The sequence below is a fragment of the Cydia splendana genome, chromosome 6, assembly GCF_910591565.1.
Source record: "Cydia splendana chromosome 6, ilCydSple1.2, whole genome shotgun sequence".
NCBI classification, from domain to species: Eukaryota; Metazoa; Arthropoda; class Insecta; order Lepidoptera; family Tortricidae; genus Cydia; species Cydia splendana.
Window position 1 is genome coordinate 7051037 of NC_085965.1, and position 18808 is coordinate 7069844.

An 18808-nucleotide genomic window follows, 5' to 3' on the forward strand; every position below is an offset into this window, starting at 1 on the left:
AAAGACATGCGTTGCTGACTGTACACATTATACTTACACTGATTGAATGTTGTCGTTGCCTACATTTTTTTTGCTACATTTCCGCCAACTTGCACCACACTTAGTTGAACACATGACTAATGTAAATTATGACAAAATGCGGATTCACGCCGCCAATATTTACCTTGTTTTACTCTATTTTTCTTTCAAATCACGTCTACAATCAAGTACAGATGTAGTGCATAGTTGTTTTCCATCGTATTTTCTCGGAAACGTTGTCGTGCTACGTCAGTCAACCTCAGTACTTTTTGTACCGAGACTGACTGAAATAGCAAGACACGATCGTACGTTTCCGTGAAATTTACGATGGGGAATAATGATTATGGGGAAGTTGAATAGTTACTTTCTTCCTGGAAATTAAAATGACAGTTGTATGGGCCCTTGTGCTACTACATAATCTGCTCAATCATAGGTACATTTAAATACGTATTACAAAACCAGATAGATATGGGTAGTAGATTAGCCATTATCCCGGACATTTGGAGACCGTGCGAAGACAAATATGTAGAGCCCCTTTCGATAGTTTTAACGGTTTCTGTTGTGCTGTATCTAGAGTAGAAAATATCGTGCTCGAAAAGAATGCAAAAATATGACTAAAAATCGGTCAGGATCCTTAAGCATACACAGACAAGAGGATAATAGCATCTAAATGCACTGAAGTGAAAAGGATGGGTTAACTGCTGGGCTATTAGTTGAAAAACCGGACGCCCGTCTAATACAATTACCGACTATTGTTGGTATTTGTATAAAAAAACATCGAAATAATTAAACCATTCGTCTAAAGAACAATATTTGTTTGATTTCACCTCATTGCAGTTGTGTAATAAAGAAAACTAGCTTTTAAATAAAGATATTTATGTATTTCGATCTTCTTACAAAATTATTTACAACACCATTATTATGCAAATATTCAATAAATCATTATAAATCATACAAATGAGATAAATTAACATTTAAGGGGCGCATTTACAACTTATAACTATCACTATTTAGGCTAGTACAGATCGATTAGTACAGGATCCGGGCGCGCGCGAGGGGAGCAACTTGTGCAGTTCATGTGTTTACTTTATTTCATTATTTTACTTCATCGTCTCAGCGTTGTCGGCCTCGCGCGCGCCTCGTCACCTTAAGACGTCACTCAAAAACACACCTGGCACTTAGAACGGCCTCACGTCAGGCGACGTACCAATTCACAAATTTTGCAGTTTTTTACAAGTAGGTACTAAAATTGGCACTCCGCCTGACGTGTTACTGTTTTACTCATTGAAGGCCGTAAGTGATTTAGTATTTAGACCGTTGAGTAAATTGTGAACACATTAAAGTTGTTAAATAGTCTGTAATTGGTCGATTAGTTTCCTTTTCGGCGAATAAATTATTCATACAACGCGCGCGTGTAGCAAGCGACGTAGGAACGGTGATGTCATTAAATATACATACAACATATCACAATAACAATAAACACGAGCGTGAAGGACAATGCTCCATCATTTACATATTCTTTGAAGACGCACAAAGAAGAGACGCGGAGAATTAAGTGATTAAGATGTAAAAAGCATGTCGTTTGACAAACAATGAGAATATAAATAAGAATTTCAGTCGTATACAGAAGTATTGCCATGTCGATGTTTGGTGATATGTCGGTGGCGTAACTAAATTACGAAATTTCTAAGATTTTGGTCGCCATTTACATTAAAAATCTGTTGGTAATTGGTATTTCACATTTTACATTAATAAAAAATAAGGATTATTAGCTAATTCACTAAAGGAAGTTACATTTTTGAGTGACTAAAGATTATAATGCATGATAACTAACACTAGGTAATGAAAGGCGCCTCACATAATTGTTTGAGAGGAGGAATGTGAACTAAAATGGTAGCTAACAAGCAGTATCCTAAGGCGTCCATAACTTTCCATTTAGAAATATTTACATCTTCGCAGCCTGAACTCAAACTATACTACATTTTTACACTAAACTGACAATTTAACACTAAGCTATTTATACAAACATTAATTTACACTGTCGTATGGTAGATTAACCTTTAAAGTAATACTTTCATCAATACCTAACGTCCTCCTGTGATTTAATAACAGAAACTCGAGAAGTGTTAAATCATGACCCGCCAAGGTTAGCAACCATCTTGATAAACATAATTATTGTCAAGAACATTGCATTTGAAATATAAACATTAATAAATTCCAATTAAAAGAAATATCTCATACAGACGCAAATTATCTTAAATTATAATTTGGCAGTACGCACGTACAATGCACCATGTTTTTACTATTTTCAATTCAAATAAATCGTGTAAAAATTACACTATCATGTGTTCAGTCTTTCCTTCGTTATATACATGGACAACGATATACCGTCGGCCGGCGAGCGACAACACACGACAAGTTGACAGCTACTGATATTTGTCGCGTCGTTTATCGCTCCCCGGGACACGGGTTCAGCAGCTGTGGGGTCTGACAGCGCGACACGCGACAAAGGGTTGCTGTCGCAGCGAATATCACAATGATTGAAGTCTGACTACTGACTAATCATTAACTACTTGTCGTCTTATACGTTTTAGATGGACGTCAATCTATTCATAATTATGGGCTTATTATGGCCATATGTTTAAAGCAAACCCATATATTTGTCATGTGACATTATCATGATTATTTGGTTGTAACTATTCTAACCACCGCCGTATAAGCCGCTCTTCAAATCAAATTTAAAACGAAAGAATCGTTCAGTATCCGTTGTGTAAACGGAAGTTTTCGTCTTCGGGTATAAAAAGTATAAGCACAAGATTCCCGTGTTGGTAATAAATATGAATTATTGCATAAATATTCAGCTGCATTAAAGCTGCACATTACATCACTGTAACACGGAAACATTGTAATGAAATTGAATTAACTTTGAGTATGTAATCTAAAACGTAATGTTATGTAACATATTTCGATACTTAGACACATTACATACCATTTTTCATGTCGATCCGATATTTAGTACTTATATAAAAAAACGGACGAAACGAGCGTAGGAACAGAGGAGTCGTTTTTAAAACAATTGTCATTGTCACAATACAGTTTAAATTAGAACCTTGTGTGCGCTAGTTGTTAACTGAGTGCCACCGCGAATGCTTAAAAATACTCTTTAGAGTGATGCAGATACACAAATTTAGATTTTTGCAGTAGGCTCCCAAATTCATGAAACTGGCGAGATGCTCAAAGTATTTGTATATAGTAGTTTACCGCCATAGTGGCGCTTCCCTGTTTGACAGTGGCTTCTATTGAACGTCGCGTCGAATGATCAATTTTGAATCAATTAACGTTTAATAGTCAATGAATAATTATTCGGAGTTGCATATTAAGATAGAATATACCCAGCGTTTCCGTCAAATACTTTGGCCAACAATCGTGCTACTAAACCAGAAAAAAATACGCTCTTTTTCTAGTAAGATACTCTTCCGATCCGGGCCGTTAACAAGGATGCGGAGAAAGATTAACAGCGTATACGTCTCATCAATGCCGTATCGGTATGAGCTCGTTTAGCCAAAACCATCGTCCCGATCGGGTAATAAACCGAGCAAAAGTCCACTAGCTCGGCCCACGTGTGAGTAGTGGAGTAGTGGGTAGTGTGTGGGTGCCGCTAGTGCGCGGGATGGGCGTGCTGGTGCTGCGCCTTCTTCTTGCGCTGCGCGAGCATGTCGTAGAAGGGGTTGTGGCTGATGGAGCGGCGCAGGCACTCGATCCACTCGTCGCGCTCCTCCGCCGCCGATGCTGACATTCTACGGACACACACGGAGACACGTAAGTTAAAAAAGTTCGAAATTGGTTTAAAACTAATCGGTAAATAACAGGTTTTACCCCAAAACTTTCTTTAAATTTATCATATTATTGGATAAGCGCAGGAGTGGCCAAAGCAAAGTACAGTAGATTTCCTAACATAAGTATCAATTTTTCTTTACAGCTAGTATGGCGACGTGGGGTACTTATTTATACTCTATATATTATTTACTTTTATTTAAATATCTTTAGGTATTTAAATAAAAGTAAACAAATAATTTGTACATTTTCGGGTACTTCAATTAAAACATTTATTGGTTAACGAACCAAATACAACACCGCCTGGGTTTGTCACTGAACGACCTGACTTTAACCTACATTATTTGATCGTGTAACGTTTTCATCTACCCTCAACTGGCTTAAGGAGCCATTGGAGTGTAGATTTTGTTTACTTTTATTTAAATACCTAAAGACACAGGCTATAATTAGGGCATTCACTGTACACTTAACCTCAAGATAAATGTCCTATAAAAGCTGTCTATTTGACTATTCTTAAACTTTCGAATTTTAATGCCCCAAATCCTCATGGACGGTATGGACCATACCGACGACAGCAGAGCGGAGTGGTACTTGTTTAAGTAACGACTTGATGCAATAGAGTGTTTACCTATAAACGGTGTGCTTTCCCTCGACGACCTTCCCCTCGGAGTCGGTCTTGCAGGCCTTGATGAGGTCGGCGCCGCCGCTGGCGTACAGCTCCAGGCAGTGCGGCCGCGTGCGGTCCGACGCCGGCCGCACCTGGAACACACAAACCAAACAAACCACATTTATACTACATTATTATCGAGACTTGGAAGGAGCTACTTGCTGGCTGAGGATTTGTTTTGGAAGCAGAAAAATATACTTGATTTTTTTTTGAATAGAAGTGTATTTTTCTGCCGAAAATACGGCAACCTATACTCTGTCAAACAACTTTGTCTGTAGAAAAAAGCGCAAAATTCTAAATTTCTATGGGACGATAACACTTCGCGCCTACATTTTATAAATTCCCGCTCCTTTCTACTGACGGAAATGGCTTGACAGACTTTTGAGACAGCTAAATAGTCGCGGTACCAACATTATAATAATAAGTACTGATCAGCTATTTGGCTGTTTAATGGAGCTATGCCTTCATTTGATATGGTCATTTCAACTTTTCAAAACTTTGGAACTCAACAAATAATTTGATATTTAATCAGAGATAATTTTAATAGATAATTTGTATGCAACCACAGTCCCGAAATCGAAACTGCAATGATTTTAACTTTTTAATTTTTACAAACCATAAACTATGCACTTAGCGACCTATTTTTTAATCGGCAAAGTCGACTTTGCCGTCTATTTTTGAGAAAATAATTTTTTCTAACAAATTTTTAACCATTTTTTTTAAATATCTACATGGCTATACGTGTGCTCTATACGTCGAAAGATAAAAGTCAGACTTACAGATATATTTTCAAGTGGAATGATGCCCCTTGGCTCCTTGTCCGTCGTGTATTCGAAGTAGTACAGGCAGTTATCGTTGAGTATAAACCACCGTCTCTTCCATGACTTGTATCTGAAATTTAAACAATAACACCATTAATATTTTGTTGAAATATTCCTGACAAAACGTGAACGAATACTATCAAATTTAAATACATGTTAGCGCTTTATAACATAAATGTGATGTTATCTATGAAAAGGGACCTTATTGTCGATGGCGCTTACGCGATTATCAACGATGCTCCGATATGAATACAATGCCGCGCGACGCTGTGCGGCGTAAGCGCCATCGACAATAAGGTCCCTTTTCATAGATAATGCCCCAAATAGTGTTTAGAAAGATCAGTTTTAGCATTTGTCTTCTTATTGTCTTATTCGTACGTAATAATTTTTTACTCCGTTTTAGCATTGAACATAAAAAATAGTTCCACAATTCGGCAAGCCTGATTACTAATGTTATGCAAGACCTTGATATAAGTAAAACAAAAAGATTTTACAAGGGTTTTGAAAAAAAAATAAAAAAGGTTTATTAATTAGGAAGGAAATCAAAGTTTTCAGCCATACAGTTTGCATCGCAAGTAAACAAAACTATAAAGCATGTTGCAGTATAAAGTATTCCAATTGCGAGAAAATATATTAATTATAATGTAATTGTGATTATTTATATTGTAATTGTTAATTTGAATTATTGATTTCCTAATTAATTAGAATTTTAAAATTGTTGACATTCATTTTTACGTGAATTCGTATAATTTATTAACATGTGAATTTTAATTCATTATAAGTTTGTAATCAATTTGTTATTTTATTATGTAATGGACAGTGTATGATTAATATCAAATAAAAATCTATGTATGTAAAATGTATGGTTTAGGTACTGACATTTATCCTTTCATTTGTGTTACCTATTCACAAGGTATTATTACACTTGTAAGGTTAAGTCCGCAATATACTAAAGGTTCCGTCACACAGGCGCGTTTTCCGGGCGGGGCGTGAGCGTTTTATATGTAAAAGCGGCGCGCCCCGTTCACGCGCCTGTGTGACAGAACCTTAAATTGGGCCAATTTTATCCTTCTGTTTTTATAGGAATGTTATTGTATGCGAAAATCAAAAATAAACGTCTATCAATTCTTACGTGGGCCATACTAAAAGTTTCTGGATTCTGATATATGAGACGACCTATTTTTTCTAAGTGGACAGTCCAGGAATGTTCAGTATGCCCCAAGTATTATAACGTACCTGCCGCCCTGCTTCCACAGCCACCCCTCCTTGTCCGGGTTGAAGAACGTGTGCATGAGATCGTTCCCGTCGTCCTCCGGTATCTTGAACGGCTCCGTCTTTATCGACTCGTATAATGACTGGAAGATGATAACGATCACATCAATTTTGAATAATTTTACGGTTTAGACTCACTTGTTTTTAGTCACTCGCGCGACATGTTTCGGAGAGCCTAGGTCGACGGCCGTGTACGCGATACACGGCCGTAGTGAACGCTGCTCGCACTGTTAGTGCTTGAGAAAGGCGACCTAGGCTCTCCGAAACATGTCGCGCGAGTGACTATAAACAAGTGAGTCTAAACCGTAAAATTATTCAATGTTAGTATGTCTCACAACAGCTTAAATTCGATAATCACATCAATATGCAGCACTTAACTCCGATGGACACTTGAGACGCAATTAGGTGTAAACATTGACGTATATCTCAGGACAGGCCTTACGGGCAACAAGAATGGGACATGAATGAGTGTCACACCGCTACAACGCCGATTGGTCGATTCTTTCGTATCACGCGCGCGATTGGTCGCAAGTTGCGTTAGACTGCACGATTGGCTCGAATTCGTGAGTGACACCATTGAACTAGTAGCATTTATAGTGCCCGCAAAGCCCGTCCTGAGATATACGTCAATGGGTATAAAAGTCAGTTACGAACGGGGTCGTAAAGCTTCTCATTCACACTCGCGCAGCCGTAACAAGAGTGAAGGAGATAGTAATATGACCCCGATGTTCAGTTTGTGGATAGTATAGAGCTACTGAGATATGTCGGCGCAGTAGGAACGATCGTAAACAACCGCTTTATAGATAAGGCCGACAATGTTTGCGCCATTAAGCGATTACACTGCGGTACCGATTGCCGCGCAATTTGTACAAAAAGATTTAATTTAAGCACACAGAATATAAAATCACTTTGGTTTAGAGCGGCCCTATAGCTCGTCTAAGCTAACTCTGCACCGACTTTGATACAAAAAAAGATTACATTATAAACGTCATATTTACATATATGACTTTCCCACACTCATTTTTACAAATGCCATGCATAGCTAGCTAGTGTGGTTCGACTCTAAGAATTTTTTCCCTTCCAAATTAAATCTCGTTTAATTTTTTCTAACAAAACGCAAGTCAACTAGATATAGATATAGTGTTAGATTTAGGTTAGATTAGATCAGATTTCGAAATTGAAGTGTTTGTGTGAATGGAATGTCGACTGTCATTTCCGTTTAACCGATAATATCTGTGCAAGGGCGATGAGACGGTTAACGAATTCACAATGAGTAACTGTGACACATTTCACTAATGATCTTCAAACATTAAGACGTACTTTAATCAGTGCATGAATCATTAATAGTTTCAAGAACTCTTTAAAAAATATCTCCTATTCAGGGCTTTGTACTAGTATTTCCTATAAAGGTCTCATACAATCACTTTGTCAGCGATTTTCCTTGTTTTGAATATAATTAGCAACTTAACAATTGCTGTATAACTATTTAAATTTGTGATTTTCAGTAATCAAGCACTCCCGACTAATATACAGGGTCATTTTTGGACCGTTAGCCATATTGTGCGAGGTGATTAGGTAGGCCATACTGAACAACATTTTCTATGGGACCAACTCCGAAATCACAAAATTTTTTTGGCCGTTTCATACATTTTGGTCGAGTGGATGTCGAAGTTTTCTATGGGAAGGAAGGCCAAATTTTTTTTTGGGATTTCGGGGTTTGTTCCCATAGAAAACGTTGTTCAGTATGACCTACCTAATCACCTCGCACAATATGAATAATGGTCCAAAAATGACCCTGTATAATCCATGTCTCTTTCTTTAACATATTTTGTCTTTTATACAGGGTGGCTAAAAAATAACTACATTGCAGTCGCCAGGGAGGTTTTGGGATTATACTAAGCAACTTTTACTATGGGACCAACGCCGAAGTCGCGGAAAAAAAATTTGGCTATTTAATACATTTTGGCTGGTCCATTTTCTATGGGAGGGTAAATCTTTTTTTCGCGATTTCGGGGTTGGTCCCATAGTAAAAGTTGCTTAATATAATCCCAAAACCGCCATTGTTGATTCCTCTGTTCATAGCGACAAACTGCTCGGGCCCAGGTTTTTCTTTAACGCTAGGGTTGTGTAGCGAAGTATTGAGCATGATAATGGCGAAGCTGAGCACGTAGCAGGTGTCGGCGTTGGTGAAGATGTCGGGGTTGAGTTGGTCTTTGACTTACCAAGAGCAATTCATGTGGTAAGTCCCCTCCATTGTTGATCCCCCTGTTCATAGCGACAAACTGCTCGGGGCCAGGTTTCTCTTTAACACTAGGGTTGTGTAGTGAAGTATTGAGCATGATGATGGCGAAGCTGAGCACGTAGCAGGTGGCGTTGGTTAAAATGTCGGGGTTTAGTTGGACTTTGACTTACCAAGAGCAATTCATGTGGTAAATCCCCTCCATTGTTGATCCCCCTGTTCATAGCGACAAACTGCTCGGGCCCAGGTTTTTCTTTAACGCTAGGGTTGTGTAGCGAAGTATTGAGCATGATAATGGCGAAGCTGAGCACGTAGCAGGTGTCGGCGTTGGTGAAGATGTCGGGGTTTAGTTGGACTTTGACTTACCAAGAGCAATTCATGTGGTAAATCCCCTCCATTGTTGATCCCCCTGTTCATAGCGACGAACTGCTCGGGCCCCGGTTTTTCTTTAACGCTAGGGTTGTGTAGCGAAGTATTGAGCATGATGATGGCGAAGCTGAGCACGTAGCAGGTGTCCGCGTTGGTGAAGATGTCCGGGTTGAGCTGGCAGTAGCGCTGCGCGAAGCACTCCATCATGCGGTCGATCTTCTGGGCCTCGCCGGGGAGACGGAAGCTCCAGAGGAATTGTCTGGAAAATACATGGTAAAGATAAATATATGTCATAATTTATGACCGGTAGTCACCGAAGTGGTGATGGGAAAGGTGGACGTCAGACGGCCTAGAGGACCAAGTCCAACGAGATGGTGTGACCAAATATCCGCCCAGATGGACATCACACTAAGCAACGCTTTCCACAAAGCAACCGACAGGGGGAAGTGGAGAGCTGCCATAGGAAAAGTTAGCAAGCGGAGTCACGATCCTCAGCAGTGAGGGACCGACTTAGAAGAAGTCACCGAATTGTCAAAAAGAAGTCATCATTTTGAGACTACCTAATGAGTTTTTCGAGTCTTATGTACAAAATCAGATCAAAGAGATCAGAACCTGCAGATGATAAGCATCTACAATGATAGATGAAATAATAACTCTAATTCATTATAATGAGCCGATAAAACCATGGTATAATAATATACTCCGCCTGGTACTCCATTCCCGTCTTTTCTAGGTCACCTAACTGACACGGGCCTACGTCATCATGCGACAGCGCTATATGATAATATGCGATATTAGCGCTATATATAGCGGCCATGTTGTTGTGACGTAGGCCCGTGTCACTCTGGGAATGGAAGACCATGTTTTATTAGACTATGGATAAAACAAAGTAGTACATCAGTATTAAAATATAATCACGCGTTGAGAATAATCATCGTACTTTCAATATGAAAGTACCAAAATACTTCATTACCTATATGAAATAGTGTCGTGTAATCGTGCCATAGGCATAATGAAAATGTTTACCAATTTTCCTGGTCGTCAGCAGCAAAAATAATTGTAACAATGGTATTTCCAGGAATATCGCATTTCGCCGCTGTGTTTGCCGTGCCGCTTCGAGCCAACGAAAATAATTAGATATACGATCACCTGCTCGCCTTTGTTCCAGACATCGAGGCGACTTTTACTACAGTTGTCATGTAAACAGATATATCTTGATAAAAAGCTACTGTTTAAGAACTCTGAGAAATTCTTTAATTTTTCAAGTACACTACTGAAACGCTCTTTTTTAATAAGCTAACGGAGCTAACCTAATATAACCGTTACGGCTGTTTTACTTAACTTTATAAGTTACAAATTCGATGTTTGGAAACCAATATGGTTGTTAGAAAGAGCAGTTGTTATAAATCCCACAACACAAGCCTTCTTGAGCTTACTGTGGGACTTAGTCAATTTGTGTAAGAATGTCCTATAATATTTATTTATTTATTAAAAAAAAATAATCGCAATCCAAATCGGTAAAGTACAAGGTGTAATTTGTAAAGTGTGTAATGGTTTCTGATTTCTGCCCTTATGGATACAGATTGTTTTCCTTTTGTGTTTAGGACCAGTATGACTAGGTATTTACTCATTATGACGCATTTATCCAATACGACGACACAGGTAGTTCGAATGAGTAAACCATCGGTATGTGAGGGCTTACTGCAAACAGTAACCGTTAATATTAACTTATGAATTTAGTATGGAAAGAGTCAATCTTCGTTTTAACACGAAGCAAATTTAAGATAACGTGGCTTTAACCGGGGACCAAGGCATTAAAATTAATAGTGGTTGCACAGAATTTGTTGTGGGCTGCCGATAGACCACTTAGTCTACCGTTGTTTTCATGGCGTGTTAACATTACGGCGGTCTAAAAGTATGCTGCACGTGGGTTGTAACGTGGTGCAAGCAAACAGTAGCATGTTTAAATCAATATTAGTATCAAGAGCAGAGTCGTGTGCCCTTGAATTAGAATCCAGACCGTTGCATACATAATCAATTGAGTGTATTTACACGGCCTCATAGAGTAGTACTTGTGTCATACTAGACTAAGTTTCCCTTAAAATTCTTAATCGTCTGACCCCGTCTCGTGAATCACCCATATGAATTTGGTCAACTCCCTCGCCCTGTGGGCCGTCGCTCACAGTGAATCTATCTCGACAATAAGCAGGACATCGATTGTAGTATCTGATGGTGGACTGGCTCAGTCTGAAGAGGTGTATAGTGTATAGTCGCTCACCTTAGTGCCTGCACCAGAATGAGGTCCGTAAAGTCGTGCAGCTCCACAAAGGCACGCAACACAGCCTCGTTGAAGTCCGAGCGCTCGCCGAGGTAATCCCCGATGGCGGTTTTGCTCAGTCCCTCGCCCTTGTGCAGGAACTGTGCTACGTCCTCGGGTGTCCTCTGGAGGAGACCGTTCTCGTATAGGTATTCGATACCTGAAAAAGACAGATTTATTTCATATAAATACTCGTTACCAGATTGGTTCACGTATATTTTTTACGTATCGCAACGATGAGTTTGTACAATTATTTGTATCCAATACGCTGAGTATTTTGATTGACGAATTGTCTACTAATGATTGCAGTAGCATTTCAATACCTGAAGCATCAATGAGTATATGTCAAAACAATAAGAATACGCAGGATGACTCGATGTTTGTAATGAACATATTTACGTATTCTCATGCCAACAGCAGTAATTGACTATTGACAGAGCTTATCTATTAGTCAGTCACTGAGTCAATAATGGTACAACGATATTAAACCAGGAAAATTAAGGACAGTCGCCCAGGCTACATGATTGAAAAGTTGTTATTTTTGCGTCGAGTAAGGTATACAATAATAGCCGGGTCCACACAGAGCGAGCATACGTGCGAGGCAACGGCCAGTGTAGATGCGCCTCGGCCTATGCGGCGCGCGCGAGGCACACACACTGGCCGTTTTGTGCGCGAAGAAAAAAACCTCGCGCGTATGCTCGCTCTGTGTGGACCCGGCTAATGAATTATTCAACTGTTCGACTGCTATCCTCTTCCTAAAGAAAATCTAGTGTTGAAATTAATATACGTCTTCTTCTTCCTTGTCGTAAGCACCAACAACATGAATCATCTTACGATGGAAATAAACTTATTCTTTGTTTATGAAACGCATATTTATTTAACAAGTGACGAGATTAATTGAGGTATCCACAAGAATGATTATTTTATACGTAACTACCGTTAACGTTGACAGTTGACACCAAAACCTATACATTCCTGAGATTATTAAACTCAATCCTCTCCACATAACACGTTGACTTGTTTTATGCCTTTTATTCACCGCCTTTCCTCTCGGATATTGGAAAGTGATATTCATTTATGTGTACTCATGTACAGAGGAAAGGAAAATGTGATTTACGATCCCATTTCTGCTCGTGAACACTTGAATATTCAATAAGAAGGCGCGATTCGAATCATGAGTAGGTAAATGGAAAATAAAACACACGCTCGAGTGACTTTGTGAATCCCTAGAGTTTTTGCGCTGTCAGGAACGTAACTAGAGATGGGTAACTACCCGGGTAAACGAGAGCGGGTATTTACCCGGTAAATACCCGATATTTACCTACCCGCGGGTAAATACGCGGGTATTTTCGTTTTTCTTCTAAATTTGATGTGTTTAATGGTATGTGAGTATAAATAAGATTAATTTAAGTATTTTTTTACAATGTTACATAAAATGTATGTTCAAACTAATTACGAAAAGGTTGCTATGAGGTGAAGTTCGATTTTAACATATCAGTCCAATTATGAAAATCGTGTAAAATCATTCCCTGGCTTCCGGAAATGTTTTAAAATGCTACATATGTATACATTAGAAAAATGAAAATAAAGAATACTTATGAATGATAATAAAAAAAATTTGTGCAGTATCCCAACTTGTGAAGCTTATAAGTCAAACACAGTTAGTTTTAGGACAAAAATGTATATAACCTTTTTTGTAGAAAATTATGTCTACTTTAGTTTGTACATACAACACTTTTCGATATTAATGACAGATTCCAAGAAATATGAAAATGTTCACTTTTTCCCCCCTCCCCCCAACCACACCCCCCGCCGACCGAAGTTGGAATGTGTATTATCAACGTATAAGTACGATAATTTACTCAAGCCTAATAAAAATACTCTTATGACGGCCTTTTTTAATATTTATTAAAATTGTACTAAAAATTCCTTAGTTACAACTGCAACTGCAACTAAACCATATCATTTTAAATGACACACAATAATTACAGCCATTAACTCGGTTTATATCTCCACTTTAACACAAATCGACATGTGCAACAAGAAATGAATCTACCCGTCCATTTGGGTAGATACGGGTAAATACCGGGTAGATGGGTATTTACCGGGTATTTACCTGGGTGGGTAAATTGGGTAAATACCCGCGACCCATCTCTAAACGTAACATATATTGCGTCTTTGCTATATTATTTGATTTGATGAAATTGCATATTTATTACGATTTATATAACAACAACGGCTAAAAAAAGTGCTTCAGGGCGGGATATGCTTTCAACCACATTATATAATCGACCTGCATTGTCCAATAAACACAATGCGTGCTTATAATAATAACCATCCACTGTAGTAGCCACACTGCAAAAACATTTCGCTATTAGAAATGCAAATGTAACGATGAAAACCTAAAATTTTGTTCAAACAGTGGGTTCCAGCCGCCCAAAAAGTTTCTGTGCAAATATTTAGCGGTAAAAGCAACATTGGGAGCGTTCGTTAGTTTTTTGCTGAAAGCTGGCCTTTATATGTTCCAGTGCAGTGCATTAGAGCTGAAACGCGATACCGAATTTAAAAGCATTCGGTCTGAGACTAGTGGCTCTCAGGGAACGTGTTCCTATGACTTGCCGAGGCCGCTGCAAGACGAACCAGTGATCCCAAAACCTTCCATTTATAAAGAGTCCACGGTGGGCCTTATCCACCGTGATAACTGCCCACCGCTCTGCGAAAATATAAGATCGCTCGAATATGCAGGGGCAATTAGATGACCAAACAATCGGGGTTCACAACTTCACAGTTACAGCCAAAGTCCCGCTTATACTGGCATTTCCAAGGCCAATAGCTAGTCGGCGATGGCAACCCGCCCGGCCCGATACCGCGAAAGCACAGTCGGTGACCGGCGCCGTATGCACGCATTTCCGCCGTATTTGCAGCGCCGCCGGTATATAGGAACAAACAATGCATTGCAATTTATTTACGCGTTAAACCTCAATTTCAACAAGAGCTTTATGAGATTCCAGGTGCGAAAATGGCGGTAAAAATCTAACTCGTGTATTAATTATGCGGGGAGTAGCGAACAAAATAACAGTTTCTACTGAAAATGAAACTAGGTTCGTAATTGCTGATTGTTTTGCCATGTATTTTATATAGCGTCAATAATACCTACATAGGTACTATTTTAATTTATTTACTTGTCGCACAAAATATTTGGGAATAATGCAGAAACAGTCAACACAATAAACTTCGTTGAAGTATCGAGATTACAAACGAAAAAAAAGTGAATAATTTATAACGAAACTTTTTCCAGTAGAGCGTTCGTATAGTGATAGTGTAGCAATTTGTAGTGTTCAGTCCATATACATTTATATTTTGCGAACTCACATGTCTGGCACCTGTACGAATGGAATGTATAATGGCTCCCGTATAGCCATACACAGAGGTGCTATGCTAACGTCGTTATCAATCATCTTAGAGCATCGTAAAGGACCTACGAGAATCCTATTTAAGTAGTATGTTCTAAGTGGATTGGGGTGGGATTGGATAGCATGTCTTCCACATTTACATATGGTTTCAATACTGCACGTAAAACTTCGGAATTTAAACTACCTACTGGCATTGCTATAAAATTCGCCCTACAGCATATCTTATCAAAATTGGCCCACCGCACATAAAGGTTACGCCAGATAATAAGTTTGTACATCAGAAAAAGTCCTCCGGTTTATTTGCATATAATAATAGTTAACATCATTAAACGAAACAATACATTCGACAACTTTAACTCCACTTGAGTGGAGCTTTTCTTTGATACGTAAAAATATGCTTCTATCGATTATAGTTCGCCATATCGTAGTCGTGTCTAACTCCTACGCAGTGCGCCTCTGTATTACGTCACACAGCCTCCCCCGACTAGTCCTATATTCCCACTGCCGTCTGTGGTAGCCGAGTTGATCGCTCAAAAAATCATGGCTACTGTGACCTCGAGTTCCATAACAATTATATTTATTCGGAGATCATGTTTATAATGGTTCTTATTGGGAAAGTAGGCATAGGCTAACACCTTTGCCAGGGCCTGAATCACGTAGGCGGAAAATCTTTAGGCATAAACGCTAATATTGATTCGAATACTCAACGAAATTCAAAGAGGCACTAGACCTTTTGACCTGAGTATTTGCCCTCTGTAGATGTCAGACCGTTTTTAGGTTTAACGCCTACAAACATACCTATTTTTAGGTATTAGATGCTACGTCGGAATCCTAAAAAAATGTAACGAAATCGTATTGCCAGCCCCAGAGTTAATGTTAACATTCCTTGCTTATCCCTAAATACAATTTAGTCGGAGAATTTAGAACAAGTTAACCTTCACTATTTATCCATTGCAATATACATCTTCCTGTTTTTGGAAATTATATAAGATATAGACTAACATGCCTATAAGCAATTAAAGTGTATTAGCTATGAAGGCAATATACGAAAGAGGCTCATAAAAGTGTACATCTGGAGCATAGCACTGTACGGAAGCGAAACGTGGACAATGAGGCAACGTGATAGAGAAAGGCTGGAGGCTTTTGAGATGTGGTGCTGGCGTCGAATGGCAAAGGTCAGTTGGACGGAGAAGAAAACAAACGAAGAGGTTTTACGCATGGTAGGAGAGAAGAGGAGTTTGTTGAGAACCATTGAAAACAGAAGAGGAAAGATGCTTGGACACCTGATACGACACGACGAATTTATCAAAAATATCATTGAAGGGAGAGTTGAGGCAACGAGGCGGAGGGGGAGACCAAGGAGAACGTACATAGATCAAGTAAAGGAAAAGGTCAACGTCGTGTCGTATCAGGCTGTCAAGGAGAAGGCAGAGGACCGACATGCATGGAAATCGCTCCACCGACAAGAGTCTAACTCTTAAATAGATGATGATGAGCTATGTGGGTGCTGAAGCGATGATAACGCAAGGCGTGATGGCCAATCCCACTTTCGTAGGCCCAACATTTCATGCTCTTTAACATATGTAAAATTGTCAACTGATAATACTCGTAATGATTGTATTTCAGTCACGCACAGCAAATAAGGGTGCCAAATTGTCGCCCATTGGACATGAAATTTCTTTCTCCGCAGTAAGGTTAGAGTCCTTTAACGACGTCATTATTATTCGAGAAAATATGACGCGTCTCGCTACGCCGTATCGCACCGCTCGATACAAGCCATTATCTAGGTCTTAACAGGTTTTTTGTGAAGATATATTTTTCTGCTAAAGGTCATTTATCCTTGGTATCAAATACAACCGGATTTATGTTTATGGCAAGAACATATTGACATGGCAAATGCAGGCAGTATGACGGATTATCGTGTCGCTGCGGAACGATGTCGGCAAACGATGTGTGACGTCTCATGGCGACCATCTTGCTCACAGACCACCACTAATTATCTATCTACTGCTGGATGGTGCATATATAAGAAGCCCACTGTACATTGCAGATGTGAATATAATATAAGTACCACATTTAGTTTAATTTATACTACAATACAAGGTGGACTGATGACCTGTACGGTTACCATCAGTTTGTCACTGACATAAACGCCGTCGAGACGTCGAGACGTCGACGGACATCATCATCATCGGTCATCAGTGACAAACTGATGGTAACCGTACTGGTAAAGGCCGCGGGAGTCCGCTGGATGCGGGTGGCGCAGCACGGGTCATTGTGGCACTCGCTGGGGGAGGCCTATGTCCAGCAGTGGACGTTCTCTGGCTGATATGATGATACTACAATACACGTCTTCATTTCTAAGCAATAGTAAATAAAAGAGTAATAAGAATAAGAGCAAGAGTGAATAGGTTGTTACTGAATCAGTGAGCTACATCTTAAGACTCAGTCGTCGCTTTCCACCAGGTGAGACCAGGATCAATCGCTGATAACTCTATAATAAAGTCCTGGAGTGAAGTGAAACTAGTGAGTCTACAAACTATTTTTTAGATGCAACTCATACCTACTTTTCCCCCCTAATAGTTGCTCTGTGGAAAGCGTTGGTCAATGGGACTAAAAAAATATTATCTTTAGAACTCACTTTGGCTAACATTTATATGCGAGTATCCGTAAACGAGCGTGCAACTGATGAAATGACCAGTTATCTGTAATTGTAAGATAGTTTATAAGTATAACACAGGAGCTAGTGAGAGGAAATCTACGATCTTGCTTGACCGGAGACGCCACTTAACGATAATGGATGAGTCGAATTGGAAGTCACAATTTTATATTTCCCACCGGACACTAATTCCCCGGTAACGATAACGCATCGCTTATTTATAGGAGCAATGGGGCAAATTTCCGTACCGACCGAAAATAGGTAAATAGGTACCTAGTGGTAGAATTTTGAATTTGAAGATCGCTAGGTTTTTTTAAAAGTTCATTAAAAATCCGTACCTTTAATTGTTATGAGCCGGATCGAATCCGTGACCCCCGGTTTTACAATGCATGTCTTACCGTTAGACTACTAACACTCCTGGAAAATCCCTCGATCTCCAATGACAAATATAGAAATAAATATGTAAGTAGTTGTGTTTTACAAGTTGTTTTGGCAGGAAATCATAAATCCCTCAAATATACCTCATAAAACTAATCAAACCATTGTTAAATTTTGTCCCTTTCTAAAAAAACTTCAAATGTCAAAATTGCGGATAAGGACAAACGATTATCAAGGGTTATAGACATTAAACTTAGTAAAGTGGAAAATGGATTTTAAGGATTCTAAAATATCAATAGAATAATCCTTCCGACTCCTACAAAAACAAACCCATTCTCAGGAATTTACTGTACTGTGAAACGTGGTTTAACTATCTATTAAAATTCCTGAAAAACAGGCACGTGCAAGTAATAAATCATTGTTGTTGCGATGCGCCAAAATCAAAATGGCTAGTCAGTGCACTGTTTATACCGGCTCCAATGCAGACTTGGCAAGTTTTGTGATGCTGTACTAAAACACGAAACTGCTTGCCATCAAAATAAATATTGTTTGCCAAATGTACGCTTCAAACAGATCGAAGAGAGTGATATATGTGGCTCTTTAAATACCATTGTTCAGCGTCTAACTAAATTAAAATTCTTTGACTGCAATCATTTTGAAACGCGCCGGTAATATCTAACATCCATAACATCATGATAAGCTACCCTATCAACAAAGATTCATATGTATTACACAATTTACAAGGTAGTCGTATTAGACAAATCATATGGTTTGAATGGTTTCATAAACAGCGCCATCTTCTTTAGCTGTTACCCTCAGCT

The 18808-nt window shown here is 39.1% G+C and overlaps 1 protein-coding gene across 1 annotated transcript in view; it reads right to left on the reverse strand.

The window, feature by feature from the left end:
• Positions 1-877: 877 nt before the first annotated feature.
• The window catches only part of LOC134791338 (cytohesin-1), an 81947-nt gene continuing 64016 nt past the window's right edge, over positions 878-18808 (reverse strand). Inside the window, exons 4-9 of the mRNA XM_063762354.1 lie at positions 11499-11697; positions 9218-9479; positions 6577-6695; positions 5299-5410; positions 4481-4611; positions 878-3815 (exon numbers count right to left, since the gene is read on the reverse strand). Coding sequence (XP_063618424.1) covers positions 3677-3815; positions 4481-4611; positions 5299-5410; positions 6577-6695; positions 9218-9479; positions 11499-11697 — 962 coding nt within the window. The 3' untranslated portion in view covers positions 878-3676. The remainder of the gene's footprint in view (positions 3816-4480; positions 4612-5298; positions 5411-6576; positions 6696-9217; positions 9480-11498; positions 11698-18808) is intronic.